At 36.8% G+C, this 21,958-nt stretch overlaps 1 protein-coding gene and 1 long non-coding RNA gene across 2 annotated transcripts in view; both read left to right on the top strand.

Moving 5' to 3' along the window:
• Positions 1-21,958, top strand: part of LOC133518436 (uncharacterized) — a 107,971-nt gene that overhangs the window by 62,356 nt on the left and 23,657 nt on the right. The gene's annotated exons all lie outside the window — the stretch shown is intronic.
• On the top strand, positions 1,181-21,652 carry LOC133518417 (reticulocalbin-2). The gene is made up of 8 exons (XM_061852096.1): positions 1,181-2,312; positions 2,460-2,607; positions 5,304-5,454; positions 10,099-10,176; positions 11,368-11,488; positions 15,504-15,624; positions 17,928-18,943; positions 19,172-21,652. Exons 1-7 carry the CDS (start codon positions 2,117-2,119, stop codon positions 18,094-18,096), a joined length of 984 nt encoding a protein of 327 aa, XP_061708080.1. The 5' UTR covers positions 1,181-2,116; the 3' UTR covers positions 18,097-18,943; positions 19,172-21,652.

Raw genomic sequence — 21,958 nt, 5'->3', positions numbered from 1 at the left:
GAATTATACGATGATACACAATTGACCTAAACTACATCTTAAAGCTGTACATTAGTTCACATTAGAATAAATTTATAGACATTGGCTCTGTAGTGGTACAAATGTGGGACTTTATATAGGTAACAGCATTCTAACAGAACACATGTGAACCTATTATACGCTCACCGCATTAAATTGGAGTTATATCAGTTCACATAACCGTATTTCATTTCCACCATTTTGTTCTGCGTAACCTAAAATATTTACTAAATAAATCTCCAAAATTATCATGCAGATTTATCACAAAATACGCAGATAGAGCGATTGAGTTTTGGTTTCATGCTATAATTAATTACCGTAGTATAATTATAATGCCAATATAATGTCAAAAACTGAAAATTGTTGATTTCCTCTCAGCCAGTTTTAAATATTTTAAAATGAATATCGCGTTTTTACAGAGGCGCGTGAATATTTTAGCTGTAAATATGTATACATTTCACGATAAACTTGCATTCCCATAGCATTTAACATTATTAAGAATTTAAAACAGGTACTTTACCGCGTGTTATCATAAAATTTATCCAAAGGATATCCGCCGGTGTTTCTGATGGCACACAAAAAACCAAACTTAATGAGGAATAAATAAAATAAAGAAATATAATGGACCCACGTGAATTTTAGGTAGCACTGGAGTACTTTTGTCGGATTTTATAACTGTGATAGCTGTGTATTTAGCCACTTGTTACTCTTTATTACACTCATGTACGTTGTATGGTTCACACTGCGTCCCATATAGTGCCATTAGTCAGCCTTAAGTCCGATGTTACTACTTAAACTGCTATTATAATGCTATTATACTGCTAATGTACAGCCATAGTGAACTTAAGGCTGTCTAATTTGTGCCCAAACTGGTTCTATAAGAGCATTATAGCAAGCTATACAGCTCTTATACAGCTGACTTACACAGCTTGTGGAGTACATGTGAACGACTAGACATGTCATATAGAACCCCGAATGCTACTTGGGTACTTACGCAAGAATCTAAACGAAAAATGAATACAAGTGTAGTTTGTTTTAGTCACGTTTTAGTGCGCCGCGCAATAAAATGAAAAAAACGGACAAGTGTGAGTCGGACTCGCCCACCGAGGGTTCAATACAAATTTAATTTATTTTTATTTTTTGCAATTGTATAGTTTTCAGATTGTAGGGTAAAAAAATATTGCTTGCCAAATTTTACAGTTCTAAGGTGGTTCTCGGTCAACGGGAAGTACCCTATAAATTTTGGTTCCCTTCAGAGTGTCGAACTTTTTTTGCGACATATAATACTGCCGTATCTTTTTTAAAGGTTAACTTAGACGTTTGATTTTTTCATAATTTTAAAAGACTGTAGACTGCTGTAGACCCTGAGTAGGTATATGGTTTTAATTTCAACTCGATACTTCCACGCGTTCCCGAGATAAAGGGTCTTGACCAAAGAGTAAAGTAAGTATTTTGACAGATAGACGGACGCCCGGACGGATGGACGGACAGACTGGCTACAAAGTGATCCTGATTCTATAAGGGTTCTGTTTTTTCTATGCGACAACATTACATACGCTTTTAAATTTACCGCTTTTTGCTATTAACGGAAATTACTTGCCAAAGTAAAACTGCTCATTAAAACTAGAGATGGAAATCTGTCACATTTTTATTTACAAAACATGCTTTTATACTAGTGAAAATTTCATTACTAAACCCACACTCAAAAAATATTTTCATGGTTAATTAAAAATTGATAATCGTGACTCTGCTATGGCTAATTAAATAACTTTGATAACAGAAAATGGACTCGAATTTACGGAATCGAGTTTGATGAGTTAAATCGAGTCATTAGGTTAGGTTCATAACTGTCACGATTCCCGAACGAAAGCTCAGAAGTCCCCTTTTTTTATTGGATTAAAGGTCTTGTAACCAGGCCATAAAATATTAAAAAAAACTCCCAGCTGTCAAGCGGGCAGTCAACTCGTATCTGTCAGCGGTTCTATTATTTTGCCTGAATGACGACAGTCTATTTTTGAAAATAAACTAAATATAATGCGATTTGCATAATAAAGCCATTGAGGTCTGAATCAAAAAACCGGATCGCGGGTGCGATAAAATGGCTTCGGCATACGTCCTGTCGTTTATGTTCGTACTGACGCAGTATTTGCTGCTGAACTGTGCGTCGGCGGCCGTACACAACCACCAGGTGGATACTCAAGAAAGGGAGAGCGATGGTAGCTTCCGTGCGAGAGACTTCGAGCACTACGGGGACTCCGGGCATAATTCAGAGTTCGACCACGAAGCCATTTTAGGTGCGTTGTTTACATCTTTTTGTCTGTCGCGTCTGACGTTTTGTGATGCAAACTTTTTACGATAAGTGGCAGTGACGATGTCGGTGAGGCGCGCGCTGGCCGCGGTCGCGCCCGTGGTGCTCATAGTCACGTATTATTATTCCATAGGGAGCGTGAAGGAAGCCGAGGAGTATGACCAGCTAAGTCCTGAGGAGGCGAAGCGGCGGCTCGGCGACCTGCTACTGAAGATGGACCTCAATGGAGACAAAATTATTGATCAGATTGAGCTCAAACAGTGGATCTTAAATTCTTTCCGGTGAGTCCATTGTTATTTTTTTACTAGTATTCAAAATATTGAATTTGATTAGAGGTGATGGAAAATATTTAAGTACCTGTTTAATAATAAGCATTATAAAACCACAAATACACAAAAGCGTAAATTTAAAATAATTTATATTGGACATAAACAATAAATCATTTCAACTCAATCTTCACATAAAAATAATCTTTTACATTAAGCTTGTTGCTGTGGTTGTGTACTTACATTCTCAGTTTGTGATAAGGGCTGATAAACATCGTTATAGTTGCAAATGTTTCTTGTTGTATAGCTTTACTACTTAATGAAGTTGCATGGTAATATTCTAGTAGTTTTGAGTTTTATTGAAATAAGTATTTGACAAAAATTTCATTTTTGGTACAAGGTTTTGTTGCTGACTGTACTTTTCTACTAATACTCATCGAGACAATTCTAGAAACCCTAAACACAATTAGGTTGCATTGTTTCATCACAGTTCCTATGATAAATTGGGTCACCGGCACTCAATGCCCCCAGCAAGCTCGGTTCTCCATACAAACATAGTTACACTCATTTTAAAACAAGATAGGCTGCTCTGAAACTTTGTACTTACAATAGGATAAGGTAAATCTAGCCTTGTAATTCGTTTTTGTAGCTTCAGATAGCATAGTTAAAAAAATACGGCAAAATTATTTTTTTCATACATTACAAAGTCAAATTTATGGGATGTGTTAAAGCAACTGTCTTTAAAAAGCATCTATTGTGATAGTATTAAGGTTCAAATTTATGTTTATTTATTTATTTCTTTGAACTTTATTGCACAAACAAAGAAAACTGTACAAATGGCGGTTACTATATATATAGTATTAAGGTTAAATATATAACAGTTTTTTCGAAACCCAATCAGCCACAGGGGTGGCAAAAGCAACAGAACATTATTTTTGGAGATGACAAAACTTGTTATCGCTGTATGGGCTGTTTAATGAATTTGAACCATATGAATAGGATGGTGAAATTGGTTTTTAAACGGCCGTTTACTTATGACGGCGTTTTTGGCAGTAGCAGAAGTACTCGCTGCATAAAAGAAACAATACCTTTTGTTTAACAGATTGAAAAAACTTTTTCATAAAATTCATATTGTCCTTAAGATAATAATTATATGGTAACAACTTAACATATTTTTAGTCAATTCTGGTCTGATTTTCATATATAAATCTCAATATGATCCCTTATGATTGATACCTTAATCATTCAATTACATATACAAATTATAAAATATGTGTCACCATTATGTTACATCCTAGTTATTGTGCTCTTTTTTCTCTTTATTTTAAATTAAAGTTAATATCCATATGATTTCTAATCTTGAAAGTTTTTAGGTCAAATTAGATACAGGTTACAAAATATTAGAAGAGATTAGTAATAGAGCTGCCTTTTGTACGGATGGTAATATTTTGTACTTATAAGTTTTTTTACATAAAAGTAAAATAACAAAACTTCCATGAGACACTGATATTAAAACGGGTAACTCACGTATTTCTCGTTTTTTCGTGTGACTTGTTTTAATATATTTAATATAACAGTAAAATCTTAAAAATATGTTACTTTATTACTAAAATAGGATATTATGTCATAGTTAGTAATTGTATAGTATCAATCTTCTTCTCTTTATAAATTACGACTAGCCGGGTCCACAAAAAGCGAGCATACGCGCTCTGTGTGGATCCGGCTAATTACAAAAAACTATGAATTTTCTTTTAAACATTGTTTAAAAGATAATTAATTAAAAAGAAAAACATAAAATACATATAAATCTGCTCCTGTATCCTGTCATTTTCCCACTACTGACCATCTAGTACCAGAATAATAAATAATTAAATAAATATTTGGGGCCAATCTTACACAGAGCGACCTAGTCCCAAACTAAGCAAAGCTTGTACTATGGGTACTAGGCAACAATAGTGGTCTCATGAGATGAGGACATTTCGTGGCCCTTTATACTTTCTATGTTTTTGTTATACATGTTATGTAATTTGTCTTGTTTGTGTTTACGAATAAAATAATTTTATTCTCTTCTATAAATATATACTTATATACAGACATAGAAGTTTTTGTAGAAATAACGAGTGTTTGAAAAAATTAAACATAGATAAATCTGTTATCAAGTCAGTCATAGGTTAATAATTAAGAGATGTAAATTCTACTTGCTGTTAACTACCGAGAAATTTCAAGAATGAAAATTAATTATAAATCTTTACATAATTGCTTTGATACATCTATTTTGTACTTAAAAAAAAACATAAACCGTGGTATATAGTGCTAAAAGAGTAGAAAACGACCAATATATTACAGAAGATATCGAACGTGTTGTGTATTTTACGGTAGCTGTCTTCACTTCATAAAATATAGGTTAACTATATAGGTAACGTTAGGGTAACATCGATAATAGACATGTCGATATTTAATTTTGTCAAACACTTTATTTTGCCACAAAAACTTCTGTCTGCTTATATACATAGAAAACACCCATGGCTCAGGAACAAATATCTGTGTTCATCACACAAATTAATGCTCTTACTGGGATTCAAACCCGGGACCATTGGCTTCATAGGCATGGTCACTACCCTCTATGCCAGACTGGTCGTCGAATTAGTGTCAGTTTAGCAAGATGATACTGTATTTTCTAAGTTGTGCAATAAATAGTATTACACTTTTAGCAAGTTATCCCGAGAAGAGACAGAGGAGAGGATGAAAGAAGCCGATGACAACCATGATGGTGTAGTCACATGGACTGAATACTTGTCGGATGCCTTCGGAGTGGACTCCGAGGAGGAGATTCTGCCTGAAGACACAGGGGATACTGGCATGGTATGTAGCCAAGCTACGGAAAATCTATTCATTTTTAGGGTTTCTTGCCTCAAAAAGAATTCTTAAAGGATCACTTTTTTTTCCCTAAATGGCTTTTACTCCTCGCCAATTTTAGCAAGGTGGATTCTGCCAATCTCGAGGTGTAGACTTTTGACTTGTTAGAAGAGAATGTTCGTTTAAATTTTGAAAAGGATCACTTTGTTTTCCGTCGGTCCGTCTGTCCGTCTGTCAAGACCATTTATCTCAGGAGCGCGTGGAGGTAAAGAGTTGAAATTTTAACCATATACTCAGGTTGGGGCTATTCGATAATCAACTAACCCCCTTATTCATAAACGTGTGCTAAAGTTGACAAGCCGCTAACAATCGTTTGTTCCTTTTCGACGTATTGGTATGATGGAAAGGGACAAACGATTGTTACCGGCTTGTCAACTTTAGCACACGTTTATGAATAAGGGGGTAAGCCATTTAAAGGCTTATTTTGGGAAGGGGTGGACGGGTCCCTGGTATAAAATTTATAAAAAGTGTGTGAATAGGCGGCTACACACAGAGCGGCGCACTCGGGCGAGAAAACGCGCTCGCCGACTCGGCCGAGGCACGTCTACACTGGCCGTTGGAAATTGCCTCGCGCGAGTTCTCGCTCTGTGTGGACCCGCCTATTGTAATGTGCTTAAACATACTTTACTTATGAGTTGTATCTGTAACGTAAACAATACTCACACACTACCCATTTGTTTGATAACACGCTTTCTTAACGGAAAAAGGTAACAAGCGTACAAGGAGTCTATCAGAAGAAAACACTTTGAATAGCGACCTTATGACTTTGCAATATGGTATACAATTGTATTAACTGTAGTAAAGACGTGCGGTAGCTATTGTTTATGTTATCGGAGGGAAAGAATAGAGAGCACAAATATACATATCGATGAGGCATTATAATCTGACATAGTCGCATACTTTTCGTAGTGAGTTTTGAGTAAAATATGTACACTCAGCTGCAGAAGTGCATAGCATAGGGCATAGGGTCATTGCGCTAGTTTACGTCTAGAATGGCTACCACCATTTGTTGATTGTTTATTTATTAACTTACAGTAACAGTTATACCAAATATGTAAGTTACTATGCATTGAACTTAGTTTAACAAGACGACACTATACAAAACGGATAAACTTTATAAACATAACAAATTATTGTTGACACTCACATCTTCGCTAATATATTGATTTAAACCAACACGATTTTCATTCATAATTTTAAAACTAATACGGGACTTAATCGCGTAAACTTACGTTTATTATATAGCCTGACGTTTCAGGCCATATAATAAACGTACGTTTACGCGATAAAGTCCTGTACCCCTAGTGTAAATATTTTCGACAGCGAAACGTGACGTACGCGTTTGCGTTAAGTGTTAAGTTGCATTTAGTATGAGATTTTTGACTTTCCAAAACGTCCCGCTTGGCGCGCTGTTCAAAAACCCATACAAAATGAGACTTAACGCAAACGCGTACGTCACGTTTCGCTATCGACTAAATTTACACTAGGGGTACTGGATTAGTTTTTAAATCTTCGCTAATGTCTGCATAACTTACTCTCTACCATACACTACCGTCAAAAAGTTTAAGACCAAACACAAAATATGCAAATAATCAACATTTTTTGGATTTTCCACGAAACACTACTTTGAAGTAGGTACCTACAATCGAAAAAATAAAGCGTTATACAATTTATTAATCAGTAAATTTAAAAAAGGCATATAATAATAAACAGTTAAACGTTTGTCGCATCGAAAAATCCTCGACGCTTTTCCACTTCAGAGCAGTCTTGACATTCTTTCTACAAGTTTGTGTAGTAGCGTTTCTTGGCTTATGGATTTCCTCTCATATTGCAGTATCTCCCATAGTTTTTGCTGATGTCGGACATTGTTTTCGGACCCTACGGTCGAGTTCATCCCATGAAAACTCGATCGGGTTAAGGTCTGGTGATTGTGGTGGACAAATTATGTTTTTAATACACCTCAGTGTCCTTTATTAGCTGTGTAGCCTCTACAGTTCTTTGAATGTTTGAAATCGTTGTATTCTTGCAAAACAAATGAAAATGAAACTACAAATTTTGTTTGGTTTTAAACTTTTTGACGATAGTGTATCGTTCGCACTAATATACCACGAGCACGAATGTACGAGCTAGATGCATAGAAAGTATGTTATGCAAACGTTAATTAATGTCAGTGTCAGTTCTGTGCCAAGCTCGTGGTAGGGCTACATCACTAGTTTTCTGTCCACTTGACGGAGTTGCTAGAAAGAATTGCGTAAAATTTGAATATAAATTGGAGCACAGATTTGGACTTATTAATAATATTTCGCAAGCAGCGAATTAAAAGTAAAATACATATATAAGTTGCTACTCCGTCAAGTGAACGAAAATTAGAGCTGGACGGAAAGTAGCGCAATGACCCAATCTACTTGATGAATGAATTCCTTTTATATAGTGGGTATGAACTGCTGTACGGCGACCTGCGAAGTGCATGGTCACATAGTGATAGTGTTAATTCATAGAGTGGTCATGTAATTGTGACTACATGTACAGTCGGCAATACTATTCGCTTAGCACCCGTGTTTACAAACTTCTATGCAGGTGGGTCGAATGTTGGGTCACTCTGCAGTTGACTGTACCCAATAAAGTAACGCATGGGATGTCACGAATTTCGCATTCTTCACATTCGCGAATGCGAATCCGAACGTCCAGGATGCTAATGTCCGAATAGGAATATTAGGGAATATGTAGTTCTATTATCGATTCTAATTAGAAAAAAAAATGTTAATACATAAAACATAGTTACCTTAGAACGGGGTGTTATAAAGAGTTGAAAATTAAAATGCTGTCTACTGGTCAAAATGCATTACTTGAAAACAGTTTGCGCGCACTGCCCATACGCGAGTCGACGAGACAGGACACGAGTCACAACCTTCGCACATTCGCATTCGCAAAACATTTGATGCGAATTTTGAAAATATTGCGAATATTTGAATACAGCATGTTTATTTAGTCACCTGCAATATATTTACGGGCTGAATATTTAGGTCATGTTGAGCAACTTTTACCGTGGCAGCAATCCCGAAATCGCGAAAAAATATTAACTCTCCCATAGAAAATGTCAAGGTCAGACAGCCAAAATGTATGAATTTTTCGCGATTTCGGTATTCCTATAATAGTAATAGTTGCTCAGTATGACCTATGTATTCACCCCTAAATTATTACAGGTGACTAAACACATGTAAACGAATGGGAATAGGTATTCGTGACATCACAATACGGTAGCCAAAAATTTTATTAGCAAACTTTCTCAAGTCAAGTAACTCCATCGATTCAGAAACTGCTAGTTTCAGTGCCAATTCTAGCAATTAAGGGGATTTAAAAAAAAGTGATATTGCATGATGTGACAGGTTGCCAGGCCATCGCCCACAACAAATTTGAAACCATATCCCACAGTCGACTTCTACGATACTCACGGGAGGAAAAGGGGTGGTGAAATTCTTAACCCGACACCATAGGGGATGATATGACATCCATTTAATATTTTGACATAAGGATATTGTCACAAAGTAAATAGCGGCGGCGCGCGCCGGAGCAGAGAGTCCGCTCAGTACAAAGTGCCATTTTCGCCGCACGCATACAGACGTGACATTTACGCACACAGACGTTACATTTACAGGCGTTCTCGGGCACTCTCGGGCAGAGCTTACAAGGAAAGGTACCCAACTGTCCGGTTCCGATTTGATTTATATTTATATATGTTATAGAGTAGCCTAAAATAACAGACACGTATTTTTTTTAGCTGCCCAAACTCAACCTATTGGGAGAAATTGTCCTCCAAAGTACTCAAAAATTACTAAATCGTCTAACTCCTATAGAAAGTGATGCTCAAGCAACTTGCTAGTTAATGGCTGGTTTGAGTATATGTTCGAAAGCAGCAAAAAAATAATGAGCACGTGTTTTGTTATATCGGCTAAAACTCATTTTTCCTAAAAAATCGACATTCGAAGTTTTATAATATCTTATCGCTAAAGTTACACGTAAAGACGGGTGTTTTTTTAGGAAAACTTGAGTTTAAGCAGATATAACAAAACACGTGTACATTATTTTTTCCTGTTCTCAAACAAGCCATTAACTAGCAAGTTGCTTGAGCATTACTTTCTATAGGAGTTAGAAGATTTAGTAACTTTTTAGTACTTTGGAGGACAATTTCTCCCAATATGTTGAGTTTGGGCAGCTAAAAAAAAATACGTGTCCGTTATTTTAGACTACTCTATAACATATATAAATATAAATCAAATCGGAACCGGACAGTTGGGTACCTTTCCTTGTTAGTCGGGCTGTGCGCGCTGTGCTCACTTGACGTCCCCGCCTCTACGTAGGTACCTACTGTCATGTACGTCAAAATGCAGTCTCTAAGGAATGTAAACATGATAAGATGTATGTATAAACGAATCGATGTATGTATGTCTGTAAACTTATATTACCTACTCCTTAAAATTCGAAATCAATACAGAAGCAACCCTAGTGAGTCGGGCAAGTTTAGGTACGTATTTTCGAGAGCGGCGAGAACGGACCTTCTGTTTATTTTTTATTTTGTGATATTGTTGACAGTTGGTGCAGGAGGAAAAGCAGATGTGGGCGGCGGCGGACGCCAACGGGGACGGGACATTAGACATCGACGAGTTTGAGGTCAGTGTGCAGGATTGTATTGACGAAATATTTTTGACCAACTTTGCTGCTATAATTTCAGATACAATGCGTTACTTTGCGGAAATCCATAATAACTATAAAAAAAATATTACTTTGCTTACCCGCGAAAAGTAAACGTGCTAGTTAATCAGTGCTAATCCGTTATACTTGCGTGTTTTTACATGCAATTAATGTTCCCACCCTCCCACCGCAAAAATAAAGACGCAAATAAATATAACAATCTACCACCGAAAATACAAAACTCGACACGTGGTTCTAGACGAGGCATCCTCAGGAGATGTTGACGGTTCGAACTCCGACGACTGAATCTGAGTCGTCGGACTTTTTAATTTCACTAATTTCAGATATATTCTGATGGTGACCTAGTGTTTATCAAAATAAACTGACAATCCACACGGTATTTCAATTTTAAGGGTGCATCCCTGAGCTTAAATTAAGCAACTTTCTTAAAAACACCGGTAGTCTAATTAATTCCGTTCCGTTCCGTTCGTTTCGTTTAATATTTCTTTTTTAATAAGGCCCCTATGAACGTATACACTTGCCTTAGGGCTTGTTTACACATTAGGCGGGTCCACACAGAGCGACAATACGCGCGAGGCAATTTCCTCGTGCACAAAACGGCCAGTGTAGACGTGCCTCGGCCGAGCCGATGCGCGCCTTTTCCTCGGCCGACGTCTACACTGGCCGTTTTGTGCGCGAGGAAATTGCCTTGCGCGTGTGCTCGCTCGATGTGGACCCTCCTATTGATTAGTGTATGAATGAGTTTATGCATTTGCTACTAAACGCAAGTACTATCTGTGAAGATCGATATTCGAAATGATATTGATATGTCAATTTTCACTTTTTTGGTTAAATTAAATAGTATACCCATATTACAACAACGCTATATTATGCTGCATTTAATTACATTATACAAAAAAACATGAGAATGAACTATGCCATTAAGTTTCCTTAAATATACTAAGTCATAACCCGAAGTTAATAGACTTAAAAAAAATTACCGTGTATATATCTATTTGGCCTATAGAGCGCGGCGCGTCAACGTGAACCTTGTCGGAATGCACAAAGGTTCATATTGGGTTGCAGCCGCGCGCGCCAGCTGACCTATTTGGCGGTCAAAGTTAAACACCGAAGGATTAATACTTATTTATTACATTCTGATATCCTCAGGTATTCACAAATCCGGAGGAACACGAGAAGATGCACGCGTTCCTGCTCGCGCAGACGATGCGGGAAAAGGACAGCAACAACGACGGCAGCATCAGCTTCGAGGAGTTCATCGGAGACAGGGGTGAGGCTCATTCATTCAATCATTATAAGTAGTTTTTAGTGTTTTTTTTAAACTGTATTTTTTTACTGTATTTCTGTATCTTTTTGATTTTAATTTGTATTTTAAAATTATGTAATGGGTCTATTGCCTGAATAAAGAAACATTCATTCATTCATTCATTATCCGTCTAGGACTCTAGGTACATCTGCAGGGTATTTTATCATCCCTTAGCTTTAATACGCGAGGTAAAACTGGGTGAACTGATTCTTGTTAAAAAAAATGTGAGCAGGTTTGATAGTTAGATATTTTTTTTTGTCTTTTTTTTTTTGGAAAATGTTCAAAATGGCGGAAATTGGCATAAAGGACTTAAGCGCTAGTAGGGTCTATGGCGCTTAAGCCCATTGTGAGCTCGCCTTTATAAGATAATGAATGAACGAAGTGAGTACATATTTTTAAATTTTACATGTTTTAAGCTTATTGCGAGGTCTACAGCTCACAGAACCAACTAGTTTTGCTTATTTAGGTATTCTTAACGTCTAATCTAGATTTATTGCAAGTAATAATTGCTAAATGCTTGCTTGCTAAATAAACAGACAGTCATGAATTTATATTTAAGCCAATAATGACAATTCACCCGTTAATGGACTGAACCAAGAGACGCATTCGAACTTCCAAAATAGTGTTTTTTATTTATGGGGTACATTAAACAGCATAAAGAATTTCGTACATTAACCCACTATTTCCCATCTCAATCGTCCTCACGTAATTATATTGCTGTCCCGCCCATTGCCAATGCCACTGTGCGAAGAAGAAGTCCGGGAAGCAATACAAGGTGCCCGCGAGGAAACGGTTTTTTTTTTACCACGTATTCCTGAGGTCAAGAAGAAAAAAAAATTATACAAGTTTAAGTCAGTTACACCGAAAAAAAATTTTTTTCTGGTGTTTTATTTTCGTTTGTTTTTATACATAATAAAAATGTATGGATGAATATGAATTGGTAGTTAATTTTTTTTATAACAACTAGTTGTTCCAAAGTGTTCCTTGTCACTTTGATATCTGTCAATAAGGACGTCACCATCAAAAAGGCGTTATGCACTGAAACACGATAAAAATTGGCATTAGCTCTGAAACTAGGCGAACAAAAAAAGTTTCTTCACATTTTAGTCTCTAAAACCGATTAAAGGAAATTTGAAATAGAGGTGTATTGTCAAAGAAAACTTTGTAGCCACGTAAATTTACTGCCATTTTTCGACACATGATTAAAACTTCTAGAAGGCTATTTGATTTTGATCCTTAATATTCTTTCACTAATGTGTTAAATTTGTTAAATATCAAAAAGTGGCGCCATCTAATAAATCAAAGGCCAAAGGTATGGCGGCATCGTTTCGAGTGATGGCGCTATAATCTTTGCCCGGTAAGAAGGTGCCACTTTTTGGCAATCCACCTCTATTTCAAATTCTCTTTGATAATAAGTATACATATGATTCACTTCTCAGAGACATACCAAAATCAGCTTTTATATGGTGCACACACACTGCGAATAACACTTTATATTAATATTATCATAACAGCCTTTATCGCCCACTGCTTCAACTTCAACTTCTTCAAGTTCAACATTTATTCAGCAAATAGGCCACAAGGGCACTTTTACGCGTCAACATGGAATTTACATACAAGCAATAACAAGCACATCAACAATTATAAAATACAATTCATTGAAAATATTAATGCAAAATAAAGTATTATTGTTTAAAGAAAAAGTAAGTAAACTATTATCGAGCTGAACTGAGCATAGATCTCTTCCAGTACGCCATTTTTCCCGGTCCTGAGCTAATCTTATCCAGAAATCGCCCACCAAATGAATCAATATCAAATCAAGTTTAGATTTTTATAGTCGGAATCTTGCTCCATGCTAATTTCCATCACACAACAGGACTCTGTTGCTTCAATGGCGGACGGATGCACGTGGCTCTTTGTAATATGTCTTGCTTAACACATTTGTTATTGGGTTATTAACGAGTATTAACACACGAGCGTAGCCGATAACATGTTTTCCACCGTTTGTAGCGAAAACCGTCTACGAATAGAGAACCCGCCTAGCGGGTCGCTAGCAGGGAATGTGTTAAACCCGACTTCACAAGCCATTGCCACGTCGTCTGTTATGGATGTGATGGTCTACGTCTACGTGACAGCGTAATATTAAGAGCGTCTGTCTTTATCAATCGCGCGGTGTTAAAAAGTGACGGTTGCTGCATCACGAGGATAACACGTCCATCATACACCAAAATAGCATAGTCCGGATCTTAAAAGAGATACACTGAGCTTTTCTTTGGACATCTTTCTGCTATTAAGCGACAGAGAAATAACTTTTCTCTTTCCCTCCCAGCAGAAAGTGTCCGGCGACGGGATTGTCTGTCTGTATGTTCTACTTCATCTCTTCACGCTTAAACAGCTTAACCTTAACAGATTTAGTTGAAATTTTGTATATAATTAGTTTGAGTCCCAGGGAAGGACGAAGGATAGTTTTCATCCCAGAAATCATCCTTTAAGGGGGTGAAATGGAAGTTTGCATGGGAAATATTATATTATCAATCGATATATATGAAATTTGCTATGGAGAAAGTTTGAGTTGTGGGAAAGGATCAAGAGTAGTTTTTATCCCCAAAATCATTAATTAAGGGTGTTAAAAAGGGGGTGGAGAATTATTGTAATCAGGATCAATATTTCTTTTGAAAAATGACTATATCTAAGGTTTATTATTGACGAAAAAGCAGATTGGATAAGAAATAAGCTTAATATTTAAATAATCTTTCCAAATTCCGTAAACTATGTAGCGGGAAATAAGCTAGTAGTAGTTATACCTAAGCTTAAAATTCAAAATTCAAAAATTTATTCTGCAAGTAGGCCTCAAGGGCTCTTTTACAAGTCAATACAACATTTATAGTAACGTCATATAGTGACATGAAAAATACATAACAACATTTATAAATACAACAGCCAATACCTGGCGAGAGTCAGAATGGCGGGTGTACCTAAATAAAATTAAATGAAAACCATACCATATTTTTGTACCTAATTTGTACTATTTAGTATCTTCTTTAAAAAAAATTGTACCTCACGGTACTTAAAGTTATCACCAAAAAACAGGTCACCCGCCATCCTGACAGTCAGAATGGCGGGTGTACTTTATTCCGCTATGTTCCCGTGGTTATTGATAAATTCTATAAAAGCCAAATTTTTGTACCTTTTTTGTACCTTTATATTCAATTAAAATATGAGTCATTTTATTTGTGCTTTCCAAGTTTTACTCATTTTATATTTTGCTTGCTATTACAATTTTGCAGGCGTTATAATTTTTCAAATTATCGATTTCATTTTTAAGAAAAAACGCTAAGGTACAATTATTTTTATTACGCCAGGATTTAGTACCTTTAATGTTTAATCTGTTAAGTTCAAATAACTCAGTAAATCATGTCTTAAAAAAGGCTAGGCGCCAATTCAAAGAAATCTTCCTAAGAAAAATCATTTTTAAGACATGATTTTCTGAGCTATTAGAACTTAACAGATTAAACATTAAAGGTACTAAATCCTGGCGTAATAAAAATAATTGTACCTTAGCGTTTTTTCTTAAAAATTAAATCGATAACTTGAAAAATTATAACGCCTGCAAAATTGTAATAGCAAGCAAAATATAAAATGAGTAAAACTTGGAAAGCACAAATAAAATGACTCATATTTTAATTGAATATAAAGGTACAAAAAAGGTACAAAAATTTGGCTTTTATAGAATTTATCAATAGCCACGGGAACATAGCGTAATAAAGTACACCCGCCATTCTGACTGTCAGGATGGCGGGTGACCTGTTTTTTGATCATAACTTTACGTACCGTGAGGTAAAATTTTTTTTAAACGAGGTACTAAATAGTACAAATTAGGTACAAAAATATGGTATGCTTTTCAATTGATTTTATTTAGGTACACCCGCGATTCTGACTCTCACAATACCTGGGCTTAAATTTAGAACGTCTTTTACAGGTGGTCACGACAAGGCGTGGATGTTGGCGGAACGCGACAAGTTCGACCACGAGCTCGACGCGGACCGCGACGGGAAACTCAACACGGAGGAGATTCGTCGCTGGATCATACCCGATAACGAGTCAGTATTATAATTTTTAAATAGATTTAGATTTATTTATTAAACAACATACGATTGCATTACAAATTACATTCATGGCAATTTATAAGAATCTATTAGGAGTTCGGAGAACCGATCGAGTTAGGAACACCGAACTGCGCTCCAGAACTGGTATCATAGATGTGGGTGTTAAGGCCTTAAGTGGGGTTGGGCGGGACACGTCTGCCGTATGCACCCGGATCGGTGGGCCAAATTGGCTACCGAATGGACACCGCAGATTAGCCGGGGCAGAGGCAGACCAAAAAAGAGATGGCGGGATGAACTCGACGCTTTTTTGCAGAAACTGGCGGGAACATACTTCAAATCGTGATGAGTGGCGGAATAAAGGGGAGGCCTTTGACCAGCAGTGGGACACAAAATAGGCTATTTAAAAAAAAAAATTGTGATCGTCAAAAATAAATTCTAATAATGACTAAAAATAACATCATAATCCAGAATTTTTAAATGGAAATGTTCACCTGAAAAGGATCGTCAAGTCAGAATGTATAGAAAAACAATAGTAGAATAAAAATTAAATGAAATCAATAAGAAACAAAAACAATGTCAAATATGAAAAATTAAATTATACATTTATGTCAAAACATTCACAAATTGAATATAATGGGTTCTCCAGCAAAAAGTTTCTCAATCGACGCTTGAAAATAAATGTCGTATTTAAAAAAAAGTGCCTGATTCCGGATTTGTACTGGCGCCTTAGCATTCTCAGCTGACGCCAAAACCTTTAGCTTTCATTTATCTCTTATATAGTAATTTTAGAAATGCTTGGCGCCTTAGCCATCCTCCAAGGTATTGTACAGTCACGTCTGGAAATATCGTTACGAAAAATGTGCCAAAAATATGTATACACTACCTTAATATATGGGCAATAAACTCGTGTATACATATTTTATGGCACTTTTTTCGTATCGATATTTTCAGACGTGACCGTACTGAAACATATTAAAATGTCATATATATCGTCCATTGTCCGAGAAATGCAATCCCAACTATTAATATAATACCCTGAAATCACCATACTGCCCATTACTATATACAACTAAAGAGAATTCGAAATAGAGGTGGATTGTCAAGGAACATTTAGCCACAGTAAATTTACTGCCATCTACACATGATTAAAACTTTTAGAACGCCATTTGACTTTGATCCTTATTCTTTCACTGATAAATTTGTTAAACTTTAAAAAGTGGCGCCAAGTTACCGGGTATAACCCAAAGGTTGTGGCGCCATCGCTCAAAACGATGCCGCCATACCTTTGGCCTTTGATCTATTAGATGACGCCACTTATTGATATTTAACAAATTAAACACATGTCAGTGAAAGTATAAGGATCAGTAAAATGGCGTTCTAAAAGTTTTAATCTTGTGTCGAAAGATGACAGTAAATTTACTGTGGCTACAAAGTTTTCTTTGCCAATCCACCTTTATTTCAAATTCTCTTTGATACAACTAATAGAACTACGTTTCACAAGTTGATCACGTAAATAAGTAACAATACCAATCTCCTTTTTTAGTTGCCTGAGTTTTTTCTGCCTTTTGTGGAAATACCTTTAGATCTGAGACATTCAAATAATATTCGCAAAAGCGCTAGTGGCCTAGCGGTAAGAGCGTGCGACTTGCAATCCTGAGGTCGCGGGTTTAAACCCCGACTCGTACCAATGAGTTTATCAGAACTTATGTACGAAATATCATTTGACATTTACCAGTCGCTTTTCGGTGAAGGAAAACCGGACTAATCCCAACAAGGCCTAGTTAACCTTTTGGGTTGGAAGGTCAGATGGCAGTCGCTTTCGTAAAAACTAGTGCCTACGCCAAATCTTGGGATTAGTTTCCAAGCGGTCCCCAGGCTCCCATGAGCCGTGGCAAAATGCCGGGACAACGCGAGGAAGAAGACATTCAAATAATATTCACACCTGAACGTAGATATTCGAGATAGATTTGGAGCATATAGTTGGGTAGTCAAGCGTTGCTATTAAAAGTTGATTTATGGAAGACTGCCTTGTAATTATATATATTATATTTAGCATATTAGGAGATAAAGCGCAAGGTTTCCGTATCGTGTATTTGACATTTGGGTTTTGAGGCAGAAGCGCTTGTGAAGCGCTGCAGCCAACTAGCCAATCACAGGGCGTAATTTCATATGAGTGCATTTCGAGTAGTTCAAAACAGATCTAGCCCCTAATATATTTATGTATATTTTCCACATGTATACGTTATAAACACTCGATTTGTGTGAGACATCCTAATATTCCTATATATTTTCCACAGCGAAATCGCGGTAGAAGAGGTGGAACATCTCTTCGCATCAGCCGATGACAATTCAGACGGACGTCTCAGCTTCACCGAGGTCCTCGACCACTATCAGCAGTTCGTTGGCTCAGAAGCTACGGACTACGGCGACCATCTCATGGGCGACCACTTTGACGATGAGTTGTAGGCGAGGTATATCTAACAATTTTAACTCGTCAGGTGGCTACGGCCATCAGATAGGTGAAAACTTGACGGTGAATTTTGGCGAGATCTATGTACCACCATAAAGCCACTATCAGCTGTTCCTTGGGTCAGAAGATATGGACTACGGCGACCATCTCAAGGGCGACCATTTCTATGATGAGCTCTAAGCGAGGTATATGTACCTACTTTAACGGAGCTACTCGAGAGGTTACTAACTACGACCATCTCATAGGTGACCATTTTGACGTTGAACTTTAGCGAGATCTGTTTACCACCTTAAACATAACGACTAGCCCTTATCAAGAAGCTACGGATCGTGGCGACCATCTTAAGGAAATCATTTTGATGAGCTTTAGGCGAGGTATATGTACCAACTTTAAAGGGGCTACTCTACATTGCATTATAATAAGATTTTTAAAAGGCGCCGGCATATAATGAACAGCTCTCAACAATGGGACACTAAAATGGGGCCTACATTATATACAATTTTGGGGGTATTTTAAAGAGAGTAGACGAAGCCATCTATTCTGCTTAGTTAAGCATAGGTAATATTCAAAGCTACGTTTGAAGAGTTATGTAATAAATATTACATACAGTTAAGATTTATACGTTTATGTTATTTAACTTTTTTTTTATATAATTTGGGTGGGAATGCTTAACTCAGCAATAGTAGATGAAAATGAATGAGCTCTACCTCATGTGCCATTTTAACCTATTGACCGCCACAGTCGGCTCTGGCCGTCATCGGAAAGTCTTGCCAAGGACGCCAACGTCGGCTACAGCCGACAGCTTCGCCAATTGAATAGGAAATTTCGCGGAACTCCATAATAGTACATTACGATACAAGTGCGAAAAATAGGAAATTCGAAACGAGTGGCGATAAATTAAAACACGACCGAAGGAAGTGTTTTAAATCGACACGAGTTGCGAATTACCTTTTCGCACATGTATCGTACAACGTTTTACAGTACATATGGCCCTTTAAATGTTCGACACAGTAACGTAATATGCTAATTTTCGCACTAGTGCTATAAAGTAGCTCCATATGTACTGTAAAGTTCAGTTTCGCTTAAATAATCGCGTGTGCCTGGCGTCCGGGGCGCGGCATATTCCTTCGCCGTCTGGCGTTCAAGAGGTTAATAAAGGGCTGTGAGTGAGATGGCCTTTTGCGACGTAACCACCAACTGCCAAGAGTCCTTTTATGCGAAACGACACATATTACCAGTCGTTTCTGCGCAAATAGTTATTCTTAAAAGTGGTGAGTAACCAAAGTTTATTCAGGCAAATGGCTCAGAAATATCTACACGACTATTGACAGATGTGTACATATTTTTGAACATTCGCCTGTGAATGTATTTTGCTAATGGCACTAAGTCAGTCGGAGTTTGTACATAAGTAGAATAATTCTAAATAGGTAGGTGTATATTGTGAAGCAGTGTTCATAATGATATTGAATGAATTTTATTTTATTGGCTTGATTTTATTTACTTTGATTCTTAAATGATTAATTTGCGTTCATATTTTCTGTATTTTAATATTTATAAATTAATTCTATGTACGTAATAAATAATTTGAGACCATAGTAGACATATAGACAGTAGTGATAAGTTTTTGAAATGTAAAGCAATGAATAATAAAAAAATATTATGTAACACAATAATATAAACAACTACTAGCTACCTAAATGGTGTCTTGTAGCACCTTGACTGCCAACAAAATAAATAATTATATTTATATCTCGTTCACATCGTATTGTTACGTGTATTTTGTGTTTTCACTAGTTCTCACAAATGTTGTATCCGTTAGATGACTAGAGGGTCTTTCATTAATTACATCACACAAATTTCTAGGTTTTTTGACCCCTCCCCCCTCCTTGTCACAATTGGTCACATTTGGCAAACCCCTCCCCCCTGGTGTGACGTCACATTTTTCGCAATTTTGTTTTCAACAAAATTGGCAAATCGAATTAGGTATTATTGATATTATATCAAAATATTTTCTATAAAAGAAATATTAGTAATTTTATAACCCAAAACTGATTCGGAAATAAAACTTAAACGAATAAAAACTATTATCGTTCCAAAAACTTTTATTTAACTGTGCAGCAAACAAAACAATTAAATAAATTTTCGATTACTGATGAAGTCAAAGTGACGTCACAAAGTTTGTGACTCCCCCTCCCCCTTGTCACAATATGTCACATTTTCTTGACCCCCTCCCTCCCCCTAAACGTGTGATGTAATTAATGGATGATCCCTAGTCATAATTACTTGTACATAATATTACAGCATAGACAAAAGAATACTTTCAAGTGGGGTAATTTCAGACATAGGTATAAAAAAAAAAAAAAAAAACAACATAATCTAGCTTACTTGGCTAGCGCGATGACCCAAAATGAGTCTTGGCCTCCAACACAAGAGCACGCCACTTTGCTCGGTCCAGAGCGGACTCGCGCCAGCTTTCGCTGAAGCCGAGCTCACGGAGATCTGCCTCCACTCTACCCGCCCAACGATATCTAGGATGACCAACAGGACGGCGTCCAGTTGGTCGACCTAAGTAAGTCCTCTTGACTGCCCGATCGTCACCCATCCTTTCGAGGTAGCCAAGCCATCGGAGACGATGTGCTTTGGTCTCACCTATTATATTCAGCTCGGCTATTCGTTCTTCTATAATGGCATTATTTCGTAACTGCATTCTAGCAAGTTGAAAAAAATTCCCTCCTATAAAACTCCTTAAATAATATTCTATGATTGCAACTGCTGTTAGCCACGTTCTTATAACTGAGAAATTTTCCTTGACCAATGTTACCACCCCTGTCTCCAGTTACCCCACTTCACCGTCATAGGGTCGATACAGACGAACTGCAATTTGTATGGGAACTGCAACGACGGCATTCCCATACAAGTTGCAGTCGGGTTGCAGTCCATTTGTACCGGCCCTTAGTACTTTGTTTTTGCGCAACATCAGTTTTAATTTACTTTGTAAGCATTATACTTTTAATCCGGCTGCAAACGAAAATAATAACCAACTTTAATGCCGACGCATAAAGTTTAAAGTTGTTAAAACGTAACATAACTCTATATTACCTAATGTGGTGGGTGCCGATATGTCAAATTTTCCAATCATATCCCTGTTCATCGATCTTTAAGTATGTAATCTTGTAACACTGAATTTCTCTATTGTCCTAAACCCACCTCATCATTAAGATGATGTTCATTTTGTATGTATCGTCTTATGGATTGATAATTAGAATTTTAGTTTTTAGGACTAATACCAATTATTTTTTATGAATATGACATTGACATAATAATTTAATTTTTAAATATAGAACCTTTAAACAAATGACATATACTGTAGTTACGTCACACGCTAAGACTACAGTCCCAACACATGTGTCGAAGTCTAGTCAAACGTCCCACATTGTCGCTTACCATAAGGACGAGATTTGCTTGTTATGGTTCCGTACCCAAAGGGTCAAACAGGACCCTATTACTGAGACTTCGCTGTCCGTCCGTCTGTCACCAGGCTGTATCTCATGAACCGTGATAGACAGTTGAAATTTTCACAGATTGCCGCTATAACAACAAATACTAAAAACAACATAAAATAAATATTTAAGGGGGGGCTCCCATACATCAAACATTTTTTTTTGCCGTTTTTATAAATAATGGTACGGAATCCTTCGTGCGCGAGTCCTACTCGCACTTGCCCGGTTTTTTTCTTTACAAGAATATCCTGTCGAAGCGTCCTTATGGCAAGCGACAAAGTGGGACTTTTTGCTTCGAAACTACACAAATTTGTTTGTTTTTCATTATTTAGCCATAATATTTTTATAACCCAGATTC

The sequence above is a fragment of the Cydia pomonella genome, chromosome 5, assembly GCF_033807575.1.
Source record: "Cydia pomonella isolate Wapato2018A chromosome 5, ilCydPomo1, whole genome shotgun sequence".
Classification (NCBI taxonomy): domain Eukaryota; kingdom Metazoa; phylum Arthropoda; class Insecta; order Lepidoptera; family Tortricidae; genus Cydia; species Cydia pomonella.
Note: the sequence above shows the minus strand (reverse complement) of the source record. Positions and strands in the feature narration are given on the sequence as shown.